This window comes from Chenopodium album, chromosome 6 (genome assembly GCF_948465745.1).
Source record: "Chenopodium album chromosome 6, dcCheAlbu1.1, whole genome shotgun sequence".
Classification (NCBI taxonomy): Eukaryota; Viridiplantae; Streptophyta; class Magnoliopsida; order Caryophyllales; family Amaranthaceae; genus Chenopodium; species Chenopodium album.
In genome coordinates this window covers 5,736,033-5,752,303 of record NC_137839.1, presented here as the reverse complement: position 1 = coordinate 5,752,303, position 16,271 = coordinate 5,736,033, and the positions used below count along the sequence as shown (strand labels likewise).

Below are 16,271 nucleotides of genomic sequence, written 5' to 3'. Positions count from 1 at the left end.
TAAACCCAAACGTCATGTACTGGGTATCTAGTCCATTTAGGCGCCATTTTATCACATTTATTCTCTTGCTCTGCAAATTCTCTGTTCTTCTTCTTCTGAATATTCTTCATCTTTGGTGGCTCCCAAATCTGGTAATTGTCCAAGAATTTCGCAAGAATATTGAGGTAAGCAACATACTCCATTACTGTGCAAGTTTTTTTCTTCGAAAATGTATGTATTTTGATCTGGGTTGAAATAGGGTTTAGGGTTTTGATTTTTTTTTTTTTTTTTTTTTTTTTTTTTTTTTTTTTTTGTTGGTTGAATTATGCAAATTTGTGTTGAATTTAGATGCTGGATGTGTTGGTAGTTGTGTACATTTAGGTTATGTGTATGTTGATTGTTTCAGTTGGTTGTCCTTAATCATCTCTATTATGAGTTGTGGTAAGGGTTTAGTTGAAACAGAGTGTTAGTGTTAGAAATTTAAAAAATTGTTATGTTTGGTGATTGTAGGAGTTAAATGGACGGACTTGAGAATGCTCACCCTTTGCTACACCTTGATGTCCTCCGATCCGTTTTCATGTTTTCACAAGACTACGCAGTGTTAACAACCGCTGCCTCAAACACTTGTAGGAGGTGGAGGGAGATGAATTTCAACGGCTAGTTGAATATTTGCATCACACACTTTCAATTTTTGGAAATTTATTATTTTTTTAAAAAAATATTTGGAATATATTTATATGCATTTGAATATGTATGCTTAAATTAATGAAGGTACTCACTTATTTTTAACGTTTTCCAAGGAGGGGACTAACTTTTTTTGCCTAAAAACTGAAAGAGGGGACTCACTTTTGCTAAGGTGAGTTTATGTTGAGTTAATTGGCCTGAAACCTAACTAGAGGTCCCGAAAGGTGAAAAAAAAGTGGGAGTACCCAAAAGGTGAAAAAATGAAAATGTTAGTACCCAACATTATACGTAACTCCCCACAAAATGGAGGAATTCAGACTTGGTAAGTGGAACTTCCCATGGGAAGTAGAAATTCCTACATCCAACCAAACAAGTTTTGGGAATTCCTAAAAATTATAACTTCATAGGAATTGAGATTTCATGGGAAATTCTACTTCCTACATCCAACCAAACAAGGCCCTAGATTATTTATGCCTGACATTTTTTTTTTTTTTTTTTTTTGAAGGGGACTTATGCCTGACATGTTATAGTTCATGTGTTGATTTCTCATAACAAAATTTCTCTCTAATAGTCTTAACTTTTTCCTTTTTTTTATAAAGGTTAGGAAAGATCTGGGCTTGGCCCACTTTCTCACCAAAAAGAATAAAAAATAAAAAAAAAATAAATAAATAAATAAATAAAAATAAAAATAAAATAAAGGTTAGGAAAGAATGTTGTTATTTGTACATTTCCCTCAAAACTCTAATGTCAATTGATTAGCTAGTAGCTACTTTGAATTTCTTAAGGAATAGTCGATCTCTTTCCATTTTCCAAGTAATTTTATTTTTTCACTTTAAATTTTTATTTACTCTCTCCGTGTTTTAATAAGTGTTACACTTTAACTGATACATAATTTTAGACAATTTAATTAACTTAAATAAAATAAGAGGTAAGTGGAATAGTAGGAGTATTAAAATATTGTAAAAGAAAGACAGTAGGGTTAATAATTTTTGAAAAAGTAATGAATGTGAGAGGAGAGAAATAATAATAATAGTAATAATAATAATAATAATAATAATAATAATAATAATAATAATAATAATAATAAAAATAAAAATAAAAAGTAGTAATGTATTTGAATGGAGACCATGAGATGAGAGAGATGTAATATTAAAATGTAGTTTTTTTTGCCAAAAAGGAAGTGTACATTTAGTAAGTGCAACACTTATTAATATTTAATACACGGAGGGATTAAAAAAAGCCTACATTTTTCATCCTTGAAATGACTAATATGTACCATACTTAATTTTGATTGACTAATAAGTATTTGAAAACAACAAATTAGAATTATGATAGTTTGTATTAACAAATTTAACACACCTAAATATATATCCTAAGTCACTATAGAAACTACAAAGCTGGATTATCACATTCAAGTTACTCAAATGCCTCCTTTTGCACTCCATTGTGTACGACATATATCGTACTAACAATACAAACGCAATGTCGTGCAAGAACATAACGTCTCTTCTTATCACACCATCTCTCAAGCATCTTCCCTTCTCCACGCGAATACTCTTCAAGATGCAAGCATGTATTCGTCTGTCGGGTGAAATGTCTCCAAAATTGGACCAGATTTACGGAGGTAGTTGATAGGCTTCTTTAACTCGTTAACAGACGATGGGTCATAATTCAAATAATCGACCAAATCAAATGACTATTAAAAATACAATAAATAATATTATAAAATCATAAAATTTTAAATAAAGAAATTATCCCAATAAATTAAAAAAAAAAAAAGTATACGAATTACGGCACCGGCGGCAATTTCATCAGGGATATCTAGTACATTCTTAATCCCATCTAAACTGATGAAATGTATGGAAATGGGATTCAAATTAGTCTTCTAATCCATGATTTTCACCTCTATTGAATACTATCCATTTCAATATGTCCTTCTCTTTAATCGGAACTTTAGCTGAAAATATCACATACATATAACTAAATTTATATATATAATTTTACATCATGGTAATTAAACTCACTAATAAAAAGATACTAAATTCATGGTTATAAAGTTTAGCGTGGTTGTAGGGTCGATTTTGTTTTAATTCCTTTATTAGTTTTTTTTTTTATTATTATTATTTTTTTTATTGTATTACAATGTTCTTATTTTAAATGCAAAATAATTTGTTTCATGCATTTTAATTGGAAGTTGTTAAACACCGTCCCCGTATCTTCATTTAACGCCCGTAAAATATGTTTTACAAAATTACCTTCGTACATAAAAAAAATTTGAATCTAACATTGTGAAAGCAATTCAAAGGGGGGAGATTTCTCTCAATTACAAAATCTCTCCCCGATTAGAGTTAAATCCAACGTCATGGAAGCAACTCATAGAGGATGAAAATTTCTTTCCATTACAAAATCTACTGACTCTTATCTTCGATTAGAATCAAATTCAAGGAAGCAATTCTCTTTTCTAGTTTGGAATCATTTCAGGATAATAAACAAAATTAGCTTCTATATTAACATATATGCCCTCATCCAGCCATGTCCTCCGTCATTGTAATGTATGGTAGGGAGGAGTGACAAATTGAGGAAGGAAATTGTTCATGGAAAAAGTTACCCTATGGGGAGTTTGAGAAACAAGAGGTAAATATATTATCCCATTATAATTGTGTCCTTAATCCATAGGTAGCTAGGTAGCCATTGTCATTGCACCTAGAGGTACTACCTCCGCCCTTTAGGCCTTTACCAAATAAACTTGGTGAATAATAAAATTGATTCAGCAAACTCAAAATTGTCAATGCACCTTAAAAAATAGAGGCAATGCTTTCTCCACGCATAGGCATTACAAAGATTTAAAAAACAAAAAGATACCGAAAACATATTTTCAGATGATTGTCCAATATAATTCAGATTAGAAACACTTATTTTAGTAGTACAACATTACATTCTTTATTTGGTGCAAAGTGCAATATTACATTCTTTTTTTGGTCCAAAGTACAATATTGGTCCAAAGTACAATATTACATTTTTTTTACATTCTTACAGCATGTAGCGGTCTCTTTCCATTTTGGTAGTTCTCAAAGAAGATCTTTTCATAATGTCGCACTCTCTTATACATTTGGGGCCTGTCCTGTGTAATTAGTTCAGCAATCGGTCCAATTTCCCTATCAAAGTCTGAGAAGCAGAACACGATTACTGATATTTTTTCTTTTTCTGAGTTCGTGACCACCCGGTGCACTGGACTTTTCAGTATACCGTTACTCATTATCTGTGCCAATTCAAAAAATAACATATCATCATTTTAACATAATCAATTAAGACAATAAACTTATGACATAAACATGTCCATGTCCACGCGTTGCACAGTCCTATACTAGTCACATTTTATAAAATCGACTAATCATATACTTCTATTTACCTCCAATCTAAACTTCCTGGCTTGAAACAAGATTCTTCTATGACATATTCAAGTCTAAGGAAGAACATTTTACCTCTAACATATCACCAACATTGATAAATAAAGCATCAGGAACAATTGGAACTTTGAACCACTGATCATCTTTCAGAACTTGAAGGCCTTCCACCTCCTTGTCTTGCAAAAGAACTGTGAAAGTTACTCCATCAGCATGTGGTTTGACACCGAGAACACTTTCAGGTGTCGGACAAGGTGGATAGAAATTGAACCTTGCGAACATTGTCACCATATCTCCATGTTCTTTCAAGAAGCAGTTGTCATCCAAATTCAAGGATCGTGCCATAGCCTTCATAAGAAGGTCAAATATCACTCTAAGCTTCAATGTATATTCATGTATAATCTCCCTGCCAAAGTTCACACAAATGAAACTCAAAGGCTAGACAAATTCAACTTACGAGTAGAGGTCAAGTCTACTTAGATCATTCACCTAACCTAGAGGAAAAATATTACGAGTAAAAAACAGATATTAAAGACGTACCTAAATGCAACCGGCTTCTCAGGCCAATATTTTAGCTTTCTTTGATCTTCAGGGTTAACTGTAAGGTAAAGTCGATCCATCCAATCGAGAGTCTGCTGCTTCGATACAACTGCATCATTTCCATACCCATCCCAATCATCAATACCTCTAGAATACTTTTGTTTCTCCTCAAGAGGGAGTGCAAAAAATTGCTTGCCAACTTCACGGATTTTGTCAAGGAAATCATTGGTCATGCCATGATTTACGGCCTGAGAAAACAATTTTCACTTCTTAACATAGCATTTTTTTTTCTTTTTGAAATCATTCTATTAAATTTTTTTATTCACAGTAGAAAAGAAACCAAAATAATTGTGAGAAATATAAACTTATACCCTTCACATGTCCAAATCAACTTGAGTATGGTTTACACTCTACATCTACATCAGCTTCAATAATAAGCACCAAAATAAATCTAACATGCTTAACAGACAAAACTAATTAAGAAAAATCATACCTGGAAACAACCCCATTGACTGAGAGCTGATCGAAGCTTTCCTAATTCATGATCAGATTCAGGAGAAGAAGGAGAAAACACGAGAGAAAAATCGATGACAAAATCATCCATGTATGAAACAGAGTCAACTTTCGATTGTGGGAATCCATCTTTATGAATAAACTGTTCTGGGATTTCACCATTACAGCTTAGAGCTATTTCTTGAACAGGCTTTGATTGCAACACTCCCTCCATAGTTATATGTTTATGCTATGATCTGCAATCTTCTGCTTGAATTATCTTTAGCAGAAACTTTCATAGAGGATAAGATCAACCGATCTTTGTTAGTCAAAATGAATAAAGTACTCCAATTGTAGCAGATTATTTTATTATTGCACTGAGTCTGAGTGTCTGACCACAAGTTGTGTCGTCTGTTTTGGTATTTTTTGTCATACAGCAATCTTTTCGATAATGATGCTCGTTAAGATGTACTTTTGACCATTAACATTTTTAATACAAGTATTTTATTAATAAGATTTATAAAAAGTTCATATACTGAAAAATCACTTTTAGTTCATATAGTCAAGTAGTCAATCCCACTTATTGATTAAGGCTTGATTGATTGATATGTTGAAAAACACTATTTTAAAATATTGGCTCCTAATCTGCTCCATTTATCTTTTGTTAAGAATATATTCATGTAATATGACGAATATTCAAGAAGGGATTTTTATATACACAGTATAATTAGAATCGAGGTTGTTTAATGGTTAGAGGCCCTTTCGACCCTTGTGAGAGTGTTTGCTGTCACAATAGAAATTGACAAGCAAATACTAAACTGTCTCCTCAAAGGCTCAATTAAGAAGGAAAAAAAAAAAAAAAATTCAAGCAGAGAAATCACAAAGCAAGGTTCTCAGCAAAAACATACAGAGTACGTGATAAAATCTGAAGACTCAAGAGATCAACCAAGATACACACATTTAGCAACACCGTATTAGATTCTAACAGCATGCAGCGGTCTCTTCCCCAACTGATAGTTCTCGAAGAATATGTTTTCATAATGCTTCACTCTTTTGTACATCTGAGGTCTGTCATCTGTGACTAGTCCTGCTAACGGCCCAACCTCCCTATCAGGGTCTGAGAAACTGAACACTGCCACCGAGATTCTCTCACTTTCCGAGTTTGTGACCACCCTATGCATGGGACTTTTCAGTATTCCATTACTCATTATCTGTTCCAAATAGATTGATTGATAAGAATATTATTAGGCCTGTATTTACAGGATTGGATTCAACCTTGAAAAAAATTTGGTGTAAAATCAGCAATCTTATATCTACTTTTTTTAGCACAAATATAGGCAGATCATCAATTTTTGGGAAGAAGTTAACAAACTCTATACAAAAGATAATGATCCCCCTTAGAATTCAATTATTAAATGACATATTCAATACGAGTCTGCAACTCCCCTGTAAAATTTCAGCCTAACAGGATTATATTTAAGGCAATCACAGCTTCAAGGAAGTAATTACCTCTAATAAATCACCAACATTGATAAATAAAGCATCAGGAACAATGGGAACTTTGAACCACTGATCATCTTTTAGCACTTGAAGGCCTTCAACTTCCTTGTCTTGCAGAAGCAATGTTACTGCTGTTCCATCCGCGTGTGGTTTGACACCAAGAACACTTTCAGGATCTGGACAAGGTGGATAGAAATTGAATCTTGAGGCCATTATTACTAAATCTCCATGCTCTTTCAGGAAGGAATTTTCCTCCAAATTCAAGGAATGGGCCATTGCCTTCATGAGAAGTTCAAATATTGCTCTAAGCTTCAAGATGTATTCATGTATAACCTCCCTGCCAAAGTTCACATGCATGAAACTCAGAAACTTAAGAAATACTAGGATATCAAATCATCTCGATGTTAAGATTAGAGGTGTACCTAAAGGAAAGCGGCTTCTCAGGCCAATACTTCAGCTTGCGCTGATCTTCAGGGTATACAGTAAGATAAAGCCGGTCAGTCCAATCAAGAGTCTGCTTCTCTGATACAACCGTGTCATTTCCATATCCATCCCAGTCATTGATCTCCCTAGAGTACTTCTGTTTCTCTTCCAGAGGTAATGCAAAAAAATTCTTGGTAACTTCGCGTACTTTGTCCAGGAATTCGCTAGTCATGCCATGATTTATGGCCTGAGACAACATATGTAACATTCAAACATTACTCTTAGCATTTTTTTTACAGCAAAAAATTCACATTACTTTGTTCTAAATTTCTTATAAACCGTCATACAAACACATAGAAAAACACCTACATGGTCGTTAAATGAACCAGTATATACTCCCTCGATCCCTGAAAGTTGTAGCTACTTTCGACTTTTTTTGTTAGACCACCATTAAATAAGGAACAAGAGGAGGTAATGCAATTGCTTTCTTTACTCACATTTCCCACAAATTGTCTCAAGCTACACATTAAGGGATAGTAAACATTCACAATATTATTGATTGAAAAGGAAAACATTATAAAATTTACATTTACTTTGTTCCAATTCACTAATTAGTGACACCAATAATTTGAAATCAAAATCTTAATTAATCTTAGGCCTTAGATTTTGTCACTTTAAATTCTCAGCTAGAACAGAACAAGTTGACATGATAATCAATATTCAACTGTATGAAAATCAATCAAACCCAACATCAATGTTCTTCACAAATTAAAGCATACACCTAAATACAACACTAAACCCACATTTTTTTTCCTCTTAATCAAATCAAATAAAAAGCCAAAGTCTTTACAACTAAACAATCATCCTTTCGAATGAAATAACGAATATAATACCAAATATCAACTATGAAACAATAAAATTAGCACCCAAAATACTTCAATCGAGTAAAAAAAATACCCAAAAATAAAATTCAAACCTGAAAACAACCCCATTGAGTGAGAGCTAATCGAAGCTTGCCCAGTTCATCTTTAGCTTCAGAAGATGAAGGTGAAAAGAGGAGAGAGAAATCAATGACAAAATCATCCATATATGAAACAGAGTCAATTTTTGATTGTGGGTATCCATTTTTTTGGACAAACTTTTCTGGGATTTGACCATTGTTACAGCTTCGAGCAATTTCTTGTACTGGCTTTTCTTGGAACATGATGATTTTTGTTCTGGATTGCAATTATTTTCTGTATGATTTTGATTTTGATTTTTGATTTTGTTGGATTGAAGCTCTGAAATGGAGAAGATGAATCCATGTTTGTTCAATTAGTCAAAGGAAATATAAATTAGTCAAGGAGAATATTTTATGCTTTTATTCATTTGACCTTTTGGTTTCTAGCCCTCTGATTCTGATTTTTATTTTTTACGTTTTTTTTTTTTTTTTTTTTTTTTTTTTTTGAACGGGATTTATGAATATTCTATGTTATGTTAAGTTTTAGAGGGGTTTCATTTTAAAAAAAAATAAAAAAAAAAGGTTTTAGAGATGTATCAATTGATTTAGTTTCGGTGAGGTACTAAGGTCTAAGGGTCTGTTCTCATTGACTGTACTCAGTTGAACTGAATTGAATTGAACTGAATTGAATTGAACTGAATTGAAATGAAATGAAATGAACTGAACTGAAATGAATATTCTATAAGAAAAGGAAATTAGGGCCTTGTTTGATTCACCTTAATTTTGCAGAACTTAAATTATTTTTACTGAACTGAACTTATTTTTCCTGAACTGAACTTAATTTTACTGAACTGAAATTATTTTTACTGAATTTAAATTATTTTTACTGAACTGAAATTATTTTTACTGATTTTCTATTATAATTCTTCTTTAAGATAACTGAATTTTACTGAAGTGAACTTATTTTTACTAAGGCCCTGTTCTTTTCACCTTAAAAAAATAATATTAAGTAAAAATAATTTCAGTTCAGTAAAAATAAGTCCAGTTCAGTAAAAATAATTTCGGTTCAGTAAAAATAATTTCAGTTCAGTAAAAATAATTTCAATTCAGTAAAATTCAGTTTTCTTAAAGAAGAATTATAATAGAAAATCAGTAAAAAATAATTTCAGTTCAATAAAAATAATTTAAGTTCAGCAAAAATAATTTAAGTTCAGTAACATTAAGTTCAGTTCAGTAAAAATAAGTTCAGTTAAGTAAAAATAATTTCAGTTCAGCAAAATTAAGGTGAATCAAACAGGGCCTAAACCAAAATTATTTTTACTGAACTGAAATTACTTTTACTGAACTGAACTTATTTTTACTTAACTGAAATTATTTTTACTTAATATTATTTTTTTAAGGTGAAGAGAACAGGGCTTAGGAGCTGAACTGAACTGAACTGAATTTCAACGTAAGAGAACAGACCCTAAGGTTGGGTCGGATCAAATTGGGTAGGTTGGGTTTATTTTGAGTTAGATTATGGTGAATTATTATTTTTATACTTAGTAGAAGTTGAAATTCAGATTAATTTTTTTAGAAAGGATGGAGTGTTGAAACAAAGTGATGTAAAAGAGGGTTTGTAATATTGAATCCTGTTTTGTCCAATTATAAGAATATTATTTGACCTTTTTCTTTTCTTTTCTTTTCTTATAGCCATTATTTTTTTTTTTTCACACCATTCAAAGGCATTATTTGACCTAATTCATTACAATTACAATATATATATATTTTTGAGACATTTATTATAGATATATACTAATTGTATATAGTATAACACTATAATAACTCTTCTACTGACAAATTAATTTTTATATTTTTTTTTAATTTCAAAAATAAAATCGTATAGATACATGAAATTTTTTTATCTTATTTTATTATTTTATTTTATTTTATTTTATGGACGAAAAGATAAGTTAAGAATCTGATGTTACACGAGTCACCAAATATTTGTTTCTTAAAACAAACCTATACCTATCAATCACAAGTACACAGTCATTAAAGTTTCCTAGTATATAAGTAATACCCCTAAATCCCTAATCATCTAGAGTAACTTTTTTTTTTTTTTTTTTATATATATATACTTGATATTATTTCCAATTCATAAGTCATAATTTAGGGCCTGTTCTCTTCCATTGAAATTCAGTTCAGTTCAGTTCAGTTCAGTTCAGCTCAGCTCAGCTCAGTTCAGTTCAGCTCTTAATTTACGTCTAATGATATTGCTAATGATATAAAGCCAAATTTTATTCTTTTAAGCTCTTATGACGACGACGACGACGACGACAACAACAACAATAATAATAATAATATTAACAATAATAATAATAATAATAATAATAATAATAATAATAATAATAATAATAATCAATAAGTAATAAATAATAATAATAATCATCAATAAATAATAATAATAATTGAAATAATAATACTAATAATAATAATCAATAAATAATAATAATAATAATAATAATAATAATCAATAATTAATAATAATAATAATAATAATAATAATAATAATAATATTATTATTATTATTATTATTATTATTATTAATATGTACATTTGTATATACACACATGTATAGTAATAAATAATCAATAAATAATCAAAGATCACTAATCCGTAGTTAAAAATCACTAATTAATAAGTTCAGTTCAGTTCAGTTCAGTTCAACTCAGTTAAGTTAAGTTCAGTTCAGTTCAGCTGAGTTCAGTCAATCGGAACAGGCCCTTAGTACCTACACTAAAGAGATACAAAATCAAACAAAATAATGGAGTTTTGCTTAGGGCCTGTTCATATTTACTGAACTGAGCTGAACTGAATTGATTGGAGCTGAACTGAACTGAACTGAACTGATTGGAACTGAACTGAACTAAACTAAACTAAACTGAAATGAATATTTTATGAGAGAGGGAAATTAAGAGCTGAACTGAACTGAACTGATTGGAGCTGAACTGAACTGAACTGAAAATAAGTAAATATGAACAGGCCCTTAGATGTTTGTCTTCACTAATTACAAGAGAAGGCAAAATCATACGATAATAAGGATAGAACCTCTGATGAAGAAAACATTGCGATTTCGCCTTTTGGAATCTGCGTAATATTGAACATAATTACTGATGGGGCTAAGGGAGATACCTTACAACAACTTCTCCAATTTCTCAAGCTTCGAAGTGTTGACGATTTAGGATTATCTTGAGAACGTATTCAAGGTTAAACTCAAGTACGTGGATTTTCTTCGTAAGGTAATTATTTAACCTAAACTTTTGTGGTTTTCAGTTTTTTGGTTTTTTGTTTTTTAAAATCATATGATATATGTTATCTAATGAATTAAAAAATTAGATAAACTTATTAAAATCATGATAATTTTGAAAACAGACAACAGAAAAGTGGAAACACCTTTTTTCTTGTTTTTAGTTTTTGGTTTTTTTTTAAAAAAAAACAGAAAACTGAAAATAAAAACCGGTGCCAAACCAGCCCTTAGGTTTTTGATTTATTTTATGATGGAGTATACTCTAAAACTGTAATGTAAGATGTTGTAACAAAATATAAAAAGTATTAGTTAAATTCTAATTTAACACGTTAGTTCTCTATTGTACATATTATTGATCCAATTTCGCTTTACAAGAACTAAAACCTAAAGCTACAAATCTTACAAAGAGAGTGATGGATAGCTCAAGTGGTTAGAGCTCCCCTCCCGATTCCAGGAGATCCTGGGATCGATTCTCACCCCCGCCCTTGTGGCTCTCTAAACACCAAAAAAACAAATCTTACAAAAATTCTTCGTATTAATTAATAATAATAATTTATTTGCTTTGGTATAATCATTATTCTAAATCAAGTCCTACTTTTATAATTAAGTACTTAATGGAATCTAATCTTTTAAATGGGAAGAGAAATTTTTGGAATCCAACACGAAAAGAGCGAAGTTTTACCTTCTCGACAATAATAAAGTGGTTAAAGTGCCCTTTATGAAGGATTATGGAAGGTCGTGTTTATATGGTACATTTGATGAATATGATGTTCTTAAGGTTCCGTATAAGGTTAACAAAAATATTAATTATAAAAGTTCGAGGAGATTCTCAATGATCATCATTCTTCCAAAAGAAAGATTAGGGCTACCAAATTTAGCCCAAAAATTCCGAGATAACCCTAATCTTTTATCGCGAAGACATTTGGTTTTAAAGCAAGAGGAAATAGGTCGATTATGGATTCCAAAATTTAAATTCATGTATAATTTTACTCCTTCAGAAGTAATGAAAGAATTAGGGCTAATTGCCTTTTATCGAAAATAATGATGATTTCAGTGGTATAGTTGAAGGGGGTGTTAGAAGAAACGTTTCAAAGATCCTTCAATGTACACAAATTGAATGCAATGAAAGTGGTACAGAAGTAATATGTTGCACTGAAGATTCAGACTTCGATTTGGGTTTTAGTATTTATACTCGACCAGTTATCAACTTCATTGCTGATCATCCCTTCATGTTTGTGATAAAAGAAGACGTACGAGACATTATATTTTTCCTAGGAGCGATTTTTAATCCTCTTAACAACGAGGACATTAATGAAGACATCGATGAATATGATGAAGAAGATGTGCCTAACATGACAAGTACAACCTTTCACGAGAGCAAATGATGAGTACCACCAAAAAGACTTTGACCAATTAAGCTAGTTTGTTGATCATATATATATATATATATATATATATATATATATATATATATATATATATATATATATATATATATATATATATATATATATATATATATATATATATATATATATATTTCTGGTTAGTGAAAATAATAATAGAAGTATTACCATATAATTGTGACATGTTTTTAAGGACTTTTTGTGAAAAACTACCTTATACAAGTCATTTTTTTTGAAAAACAACCTTATAAAAAAAATGTTGTAAGAAGCTAGCTTTTAAACAATAGATGTTGTAAGAAACTACCTTATGAAACAGTTAATGTTGTAAAAAGTTACCTCTTGCCAAATTATTGTATTGAATCAGAGATGTTAATGACTCCGCCTGTTCACATTTATTGAGCTGAACTGAACTGAATTGAACTGATTGGAGCTGAACTGAACTGAATTGAGCTGAAATGAATATTTTATGGGAGAGGAAAATTAAGAGCTGAGCTGAATGGAGCTGGACTGAACTGAACTGATTAGAGCTGAACTGAACTGAACTGAAATTAAGTAAATGAGAACATACCCTCATTTTCAATCATTTTTTCTCCCTTTTCCACCCAATTTCTCCATAAGCCCCCTTATTATAACCTCTAATTCTCCTTCACTTTCATTGTTAAATTAAGCACATGGTAGTAACTTACAACATTTAGTTTTTTAGAACAACTTTTTTACAAGGTAGTTTTTCACAAAATTTAAGGTACATAAGGTAGTTTTTCACAAAAAGTCTTATTTTTAACACAGTTTATTGTTGTTTGTTTTTTAAATTTTCCTTCGATTGTGAGTGATAATTATTATTTTATTTTCGTTATTAAAAATACATATCCTTATTCGAGTTTGGAATTCATGTGAGCTTTGAGATGTCTAACACAGTATGTGAAAAGTGAATTAGATCGAGATATTTAGGAATACAACAATTATTATAACATACAAGCACATTATTATTCACCTACATCATTTAAACCAGTGTTATTCATGTTATCCATTCATAGCATATAGTAGTTGGGTCTTCAGCAGGATCGGAGTTTGGTTACTATTAATATCTTAGTAGTCACCTAATTGCAATTAATTAAGCACGTTAATTCAAAAGTGAATCATGCATGTTTCAAATTTCTTTTAGCAATTATGGAGCCCAAGACAAAACCTATATGCAACATTGCAACTTCCCTCTAGGTTCTTTTGTCCATTACAAACAATGTCTTACAAATTAAGACTTCTATCTGCGCATAATCGTCAATATGAACATAACTTAAATCAGATAACTCGTACTTTTAAACAATTTCCTCGCGGTGAAAAAAGATGAGAAGCTAATTCTTTTTACACTAGAACAAACACAAACGCAATATACTTGGTGCATTTAATTTGTTTTTGAATAGTAAAAGAAATTCATTATTATTATGTCATACGACATCTAAAAAAAATTCGACTTTAACAAATACATAAGCGGAGTGTAGCAAATTGATTCACATTAATGTTTCAATTTGAAGTATTACATACCCTAAATAATACTCCCTCCGTTCCACAATGATGTTCCTGTTTTCCATTTTGGGTGTTTCAAAATGATGTTCTTGTTTTGGAATCTTTCCTTTTTTTGTTAATATTTTTTTTCCATGTCTACCCTTACAGAAAAATTAAAATGCCTAATATATCCTCATTTTAGTCTGACTCATTAATTAGTTCAACGTTTAACAATTAGGTGAAATTTAAGTTTGGTGTAAATTTTGGAGTTGGCGGCAATCTGAAATTTCATTTTGCTGTAATTTTATTGGTTGTTAAACTATTCCTTGTAATTAAATCAGCACATGCTTCCAAGCAATTTACAAATTTTTTCCGTTAAAAGGGGACAGCAATTAAATGGAACACATGGGGTACTTAAACAGCTGGACAGAATCTTTATCTACAATTAATGATATTCTCAGAATCTCCATCTTCCTTAATTTTCACAAAAATATCAAAACAGGAACATCATTGTGGAACGGAGGGAGTACTACTCACTATAAAAATATAAAACTCACGCATGTGCTTTCATATCTAAATTTGTTTTACATAGTCAAGTATTTACACCTTAAAAATGGTACATATTCTTATAATAGTAATAACTTTATTCCTTTGTTATTCTTACCTTAACTCAATAATCATTCAATCTCTATAGTCCAAGTCAAAAAAGCTTAATTTAAGTTACCCAAAATAACATAAACATATAGATAGTCATCATCTAACCACTAAAAACCCTCTTTTTAACCATTTTGAGTACATGATAGTTGGGTATACTGCAAGTTTTTACTTGCTATTTTTAAATTTCAATTTAAATAAACTTCATTAAATTATTCTATATAGTACTGTAAGATATATAAAATGAAAGTTCATACAATAAATAGTCCAATAATCTTATTAAATTATGGAACAACAAATAGCTGATCAAGAAAAAAATATCAATAGTGAGTTACAAAGAAGGAGAGGTAGACCAAAGAAATTTAATTCAATAATTATGAGCAAGAAAAATATTAATAATAGTGGTGTAATTATAGATGAAGATAAAAAGATTAGGACTTTGGATGATATTGATCAAGATGCTGCTGCTGCTTTTGTTACTGATACTACTCAAGCTGAAGAGTCCACTTCCCGAGCTGGCGGCCGTGAGGTGGTTATTGCTATTGGAGATGTCACCAGCAAGCCTAGGACAACCAATGCCGTCCCTAAGGTCGTTCCTACTAGACGACGTCGTAAGAGTAATCCTAGACGTTCACCCTTGGCTTAACTCCTAGATAGTATAGAGCATGCATTTTTATTTTGTCTAATTATGATTTTAGTCATACTAAGCTATTTACATATAATTACATGAAATAATTTTGTGTTAAGTTTCTTAGTATGTATAATTAAGATTTCATCAACTCATCATAAATTAGAATTGAAAGAGATAATTATTTGCAATTGGATGATACAATGTAACATGGCATATCGTCTAGGTGAATTATAACGCGATTTGATAACAAAATTGCTCCATTAATTAATTAATATTGCGTCGAGTATTGGGTGATCAAACTTTGTATCCAAATTGAGAGTTAAATTTAATTGTTGCACTGTTTATTTTTTAGTATTGATTTTTTAGGTCTTATTGTATTATCAAGCTTGATTTTAAGGTGTTTAGAGAGCCACAAAGACAGAAATGAAAATCGATCCCAAGGAATTTTTGAAAACGAGAGGGAAGCTCAAACTACTTGAGCTATCCGTCATTCTCTATTATTAAGCTTGGTCATTGTTAGTAAAAGCAGTAGTGTGTAAATGTGTAATACTAATTTATATTTCGAATACTCATCCATCATCCAGCTACCAAAATTCATGAGCTAACTCACAATTAATCTATTTACATGATGTTTTTACCTTGCTTCAGCTCCTGTGGCCTGGATTCGATTAGACTCAAATTTTTTCCTTAAGTAGGAATTAAGAAATAAATATCGGAAAATATATTGATGCATTATACCTATCAATCTACCATATTTGATATTATGAGTTTAGAATGTATGCAATTATGCAAACAATATTCTTTGAATCTTTGGGCAATAGATTATGCT

General features: G+C 30.7%; 3 protein-coding genes across 3 annotated transcripts in view; 1 reads left to right on the top strand and 2 right to left on the bottom strand.

Annotated features, from left to right (window-relative positions):
* Positions 1 to 3,580: 3,580 nt before the first annotated feature.
* LOC145635718 (codeine O-demethylase-like) lies at positions 3,581 to 5,518 on the bottom strand. The gene is made up of 4 exons (XM_081687051.1): positions 5,101 to 5,518; positions 4,608 to 4,855; positions 4,146 to 4,473; positions 3,581 to 3,922 (listed from the first exon to the last, which is right to left on the bottom strand). The coding sequence occupies exons 1-4, from the start codon at positions 5,332 to 5,334 to the stop codon at positions 3,686 to 3,688; spliced, it is 1,047 nt and encodes a 348-aa protein (XP_081543177.1). The 5' UTR covers positions 5,335 to 5,518; the 3' UTR covers positions 3,581 to 3,685.
* Positions 5,519 to 5,937: 419 nt separating this feature from the next.
* The window catches only part of LOC145635719 (codeine O-demethylase-like), a 64,386-nt gene continuing 54,052 nt past the window's right edge, over positions 5,938 to 16,271 (bottom strand). Inside the window, exons 2-5 of the mRNA XM_081687052.1 lie at positions 7,999 to 8,281; positions 7,022 to 7,269; positions 6,609 to 6,936; positions 5,938 to 6,310 (exon numbers count right to left, since the gene is read on the bottom strand). Of these exons, the coding sequence (XP_081543178.1) occupies positions 6,074 to 6,310; positions 6,609 to 6,936; positions 7,022 to 7,269; positions 7,999 to 8,226 (1,041 nt within the window). The 5' untranslated portion in view covers positions 8,227 to 8,281 and the 3' untranslated portion in view covers positions 5,938 to 6,073. The remainder of the gene's footprint in view (positions 6,311 to 6,608; positions 6,937 to 7,021; positions 7,270 to 7,998; positions 8,282 to 16,271) is intronic.
* Positions 11,970 to 12,636, top strand: LOC145636566 (serpin-ZX-like). The gene is made up of 2 exons (XM_081688145.1): positions 11,970 to 12,229; positions 12,306 to 12,636. Exons 1-2 carry the CDS (start codon positions 11,970 to 11,972, stop codon positions 12,634 to 12,636), a joined length of 591 nt encoding a protein of 196 aa, XP_081544271.1.

What these genes read in the sequence shown, in the direction of transcription:
- LOC145635718 (XM_081687051.1), bottom strand. Translation starts at nt 5,334, where the DNA reads ATGGAGGGAGTGTTGCAATCAAAGCCTGTTCAAGAAATAGCTCTAAGC. An exon ending in GTCAATGGGGTTGTTTCCAG is followed by an intron (nt 4,856 to 5,100) that starts GTATGATTTTTC and finishes TTGTTTTCTCAG; the next exon opens with GCCGTAAATCATGGCATGAC. An exon ending in GAGAAGCCGGTTGCATTTAG is followed by an intron (nt 4,474 to 4,607) that starts GTACGTCTTTAA and finishes GAACTTTGGCAG; the next exon opens with GGAGATTATACATGAATATA.
- LOC145636566 (XM_081688145.1), top strand. Translation starts at nt 11,970, where the DNA reads ATGAAGGATTATGGAAGGTCGTGTTTATATGGTACATTTGATGAATAT. An exon ending in ATTCCAAAATTTAAATTCAT is followed by an intron (nt 12,230 to 12,305) that starts GTATAATTTTAC and finishes TGATGATTTCAG; the next exon opens with TGGTATAGTTGAAGGGGGTG.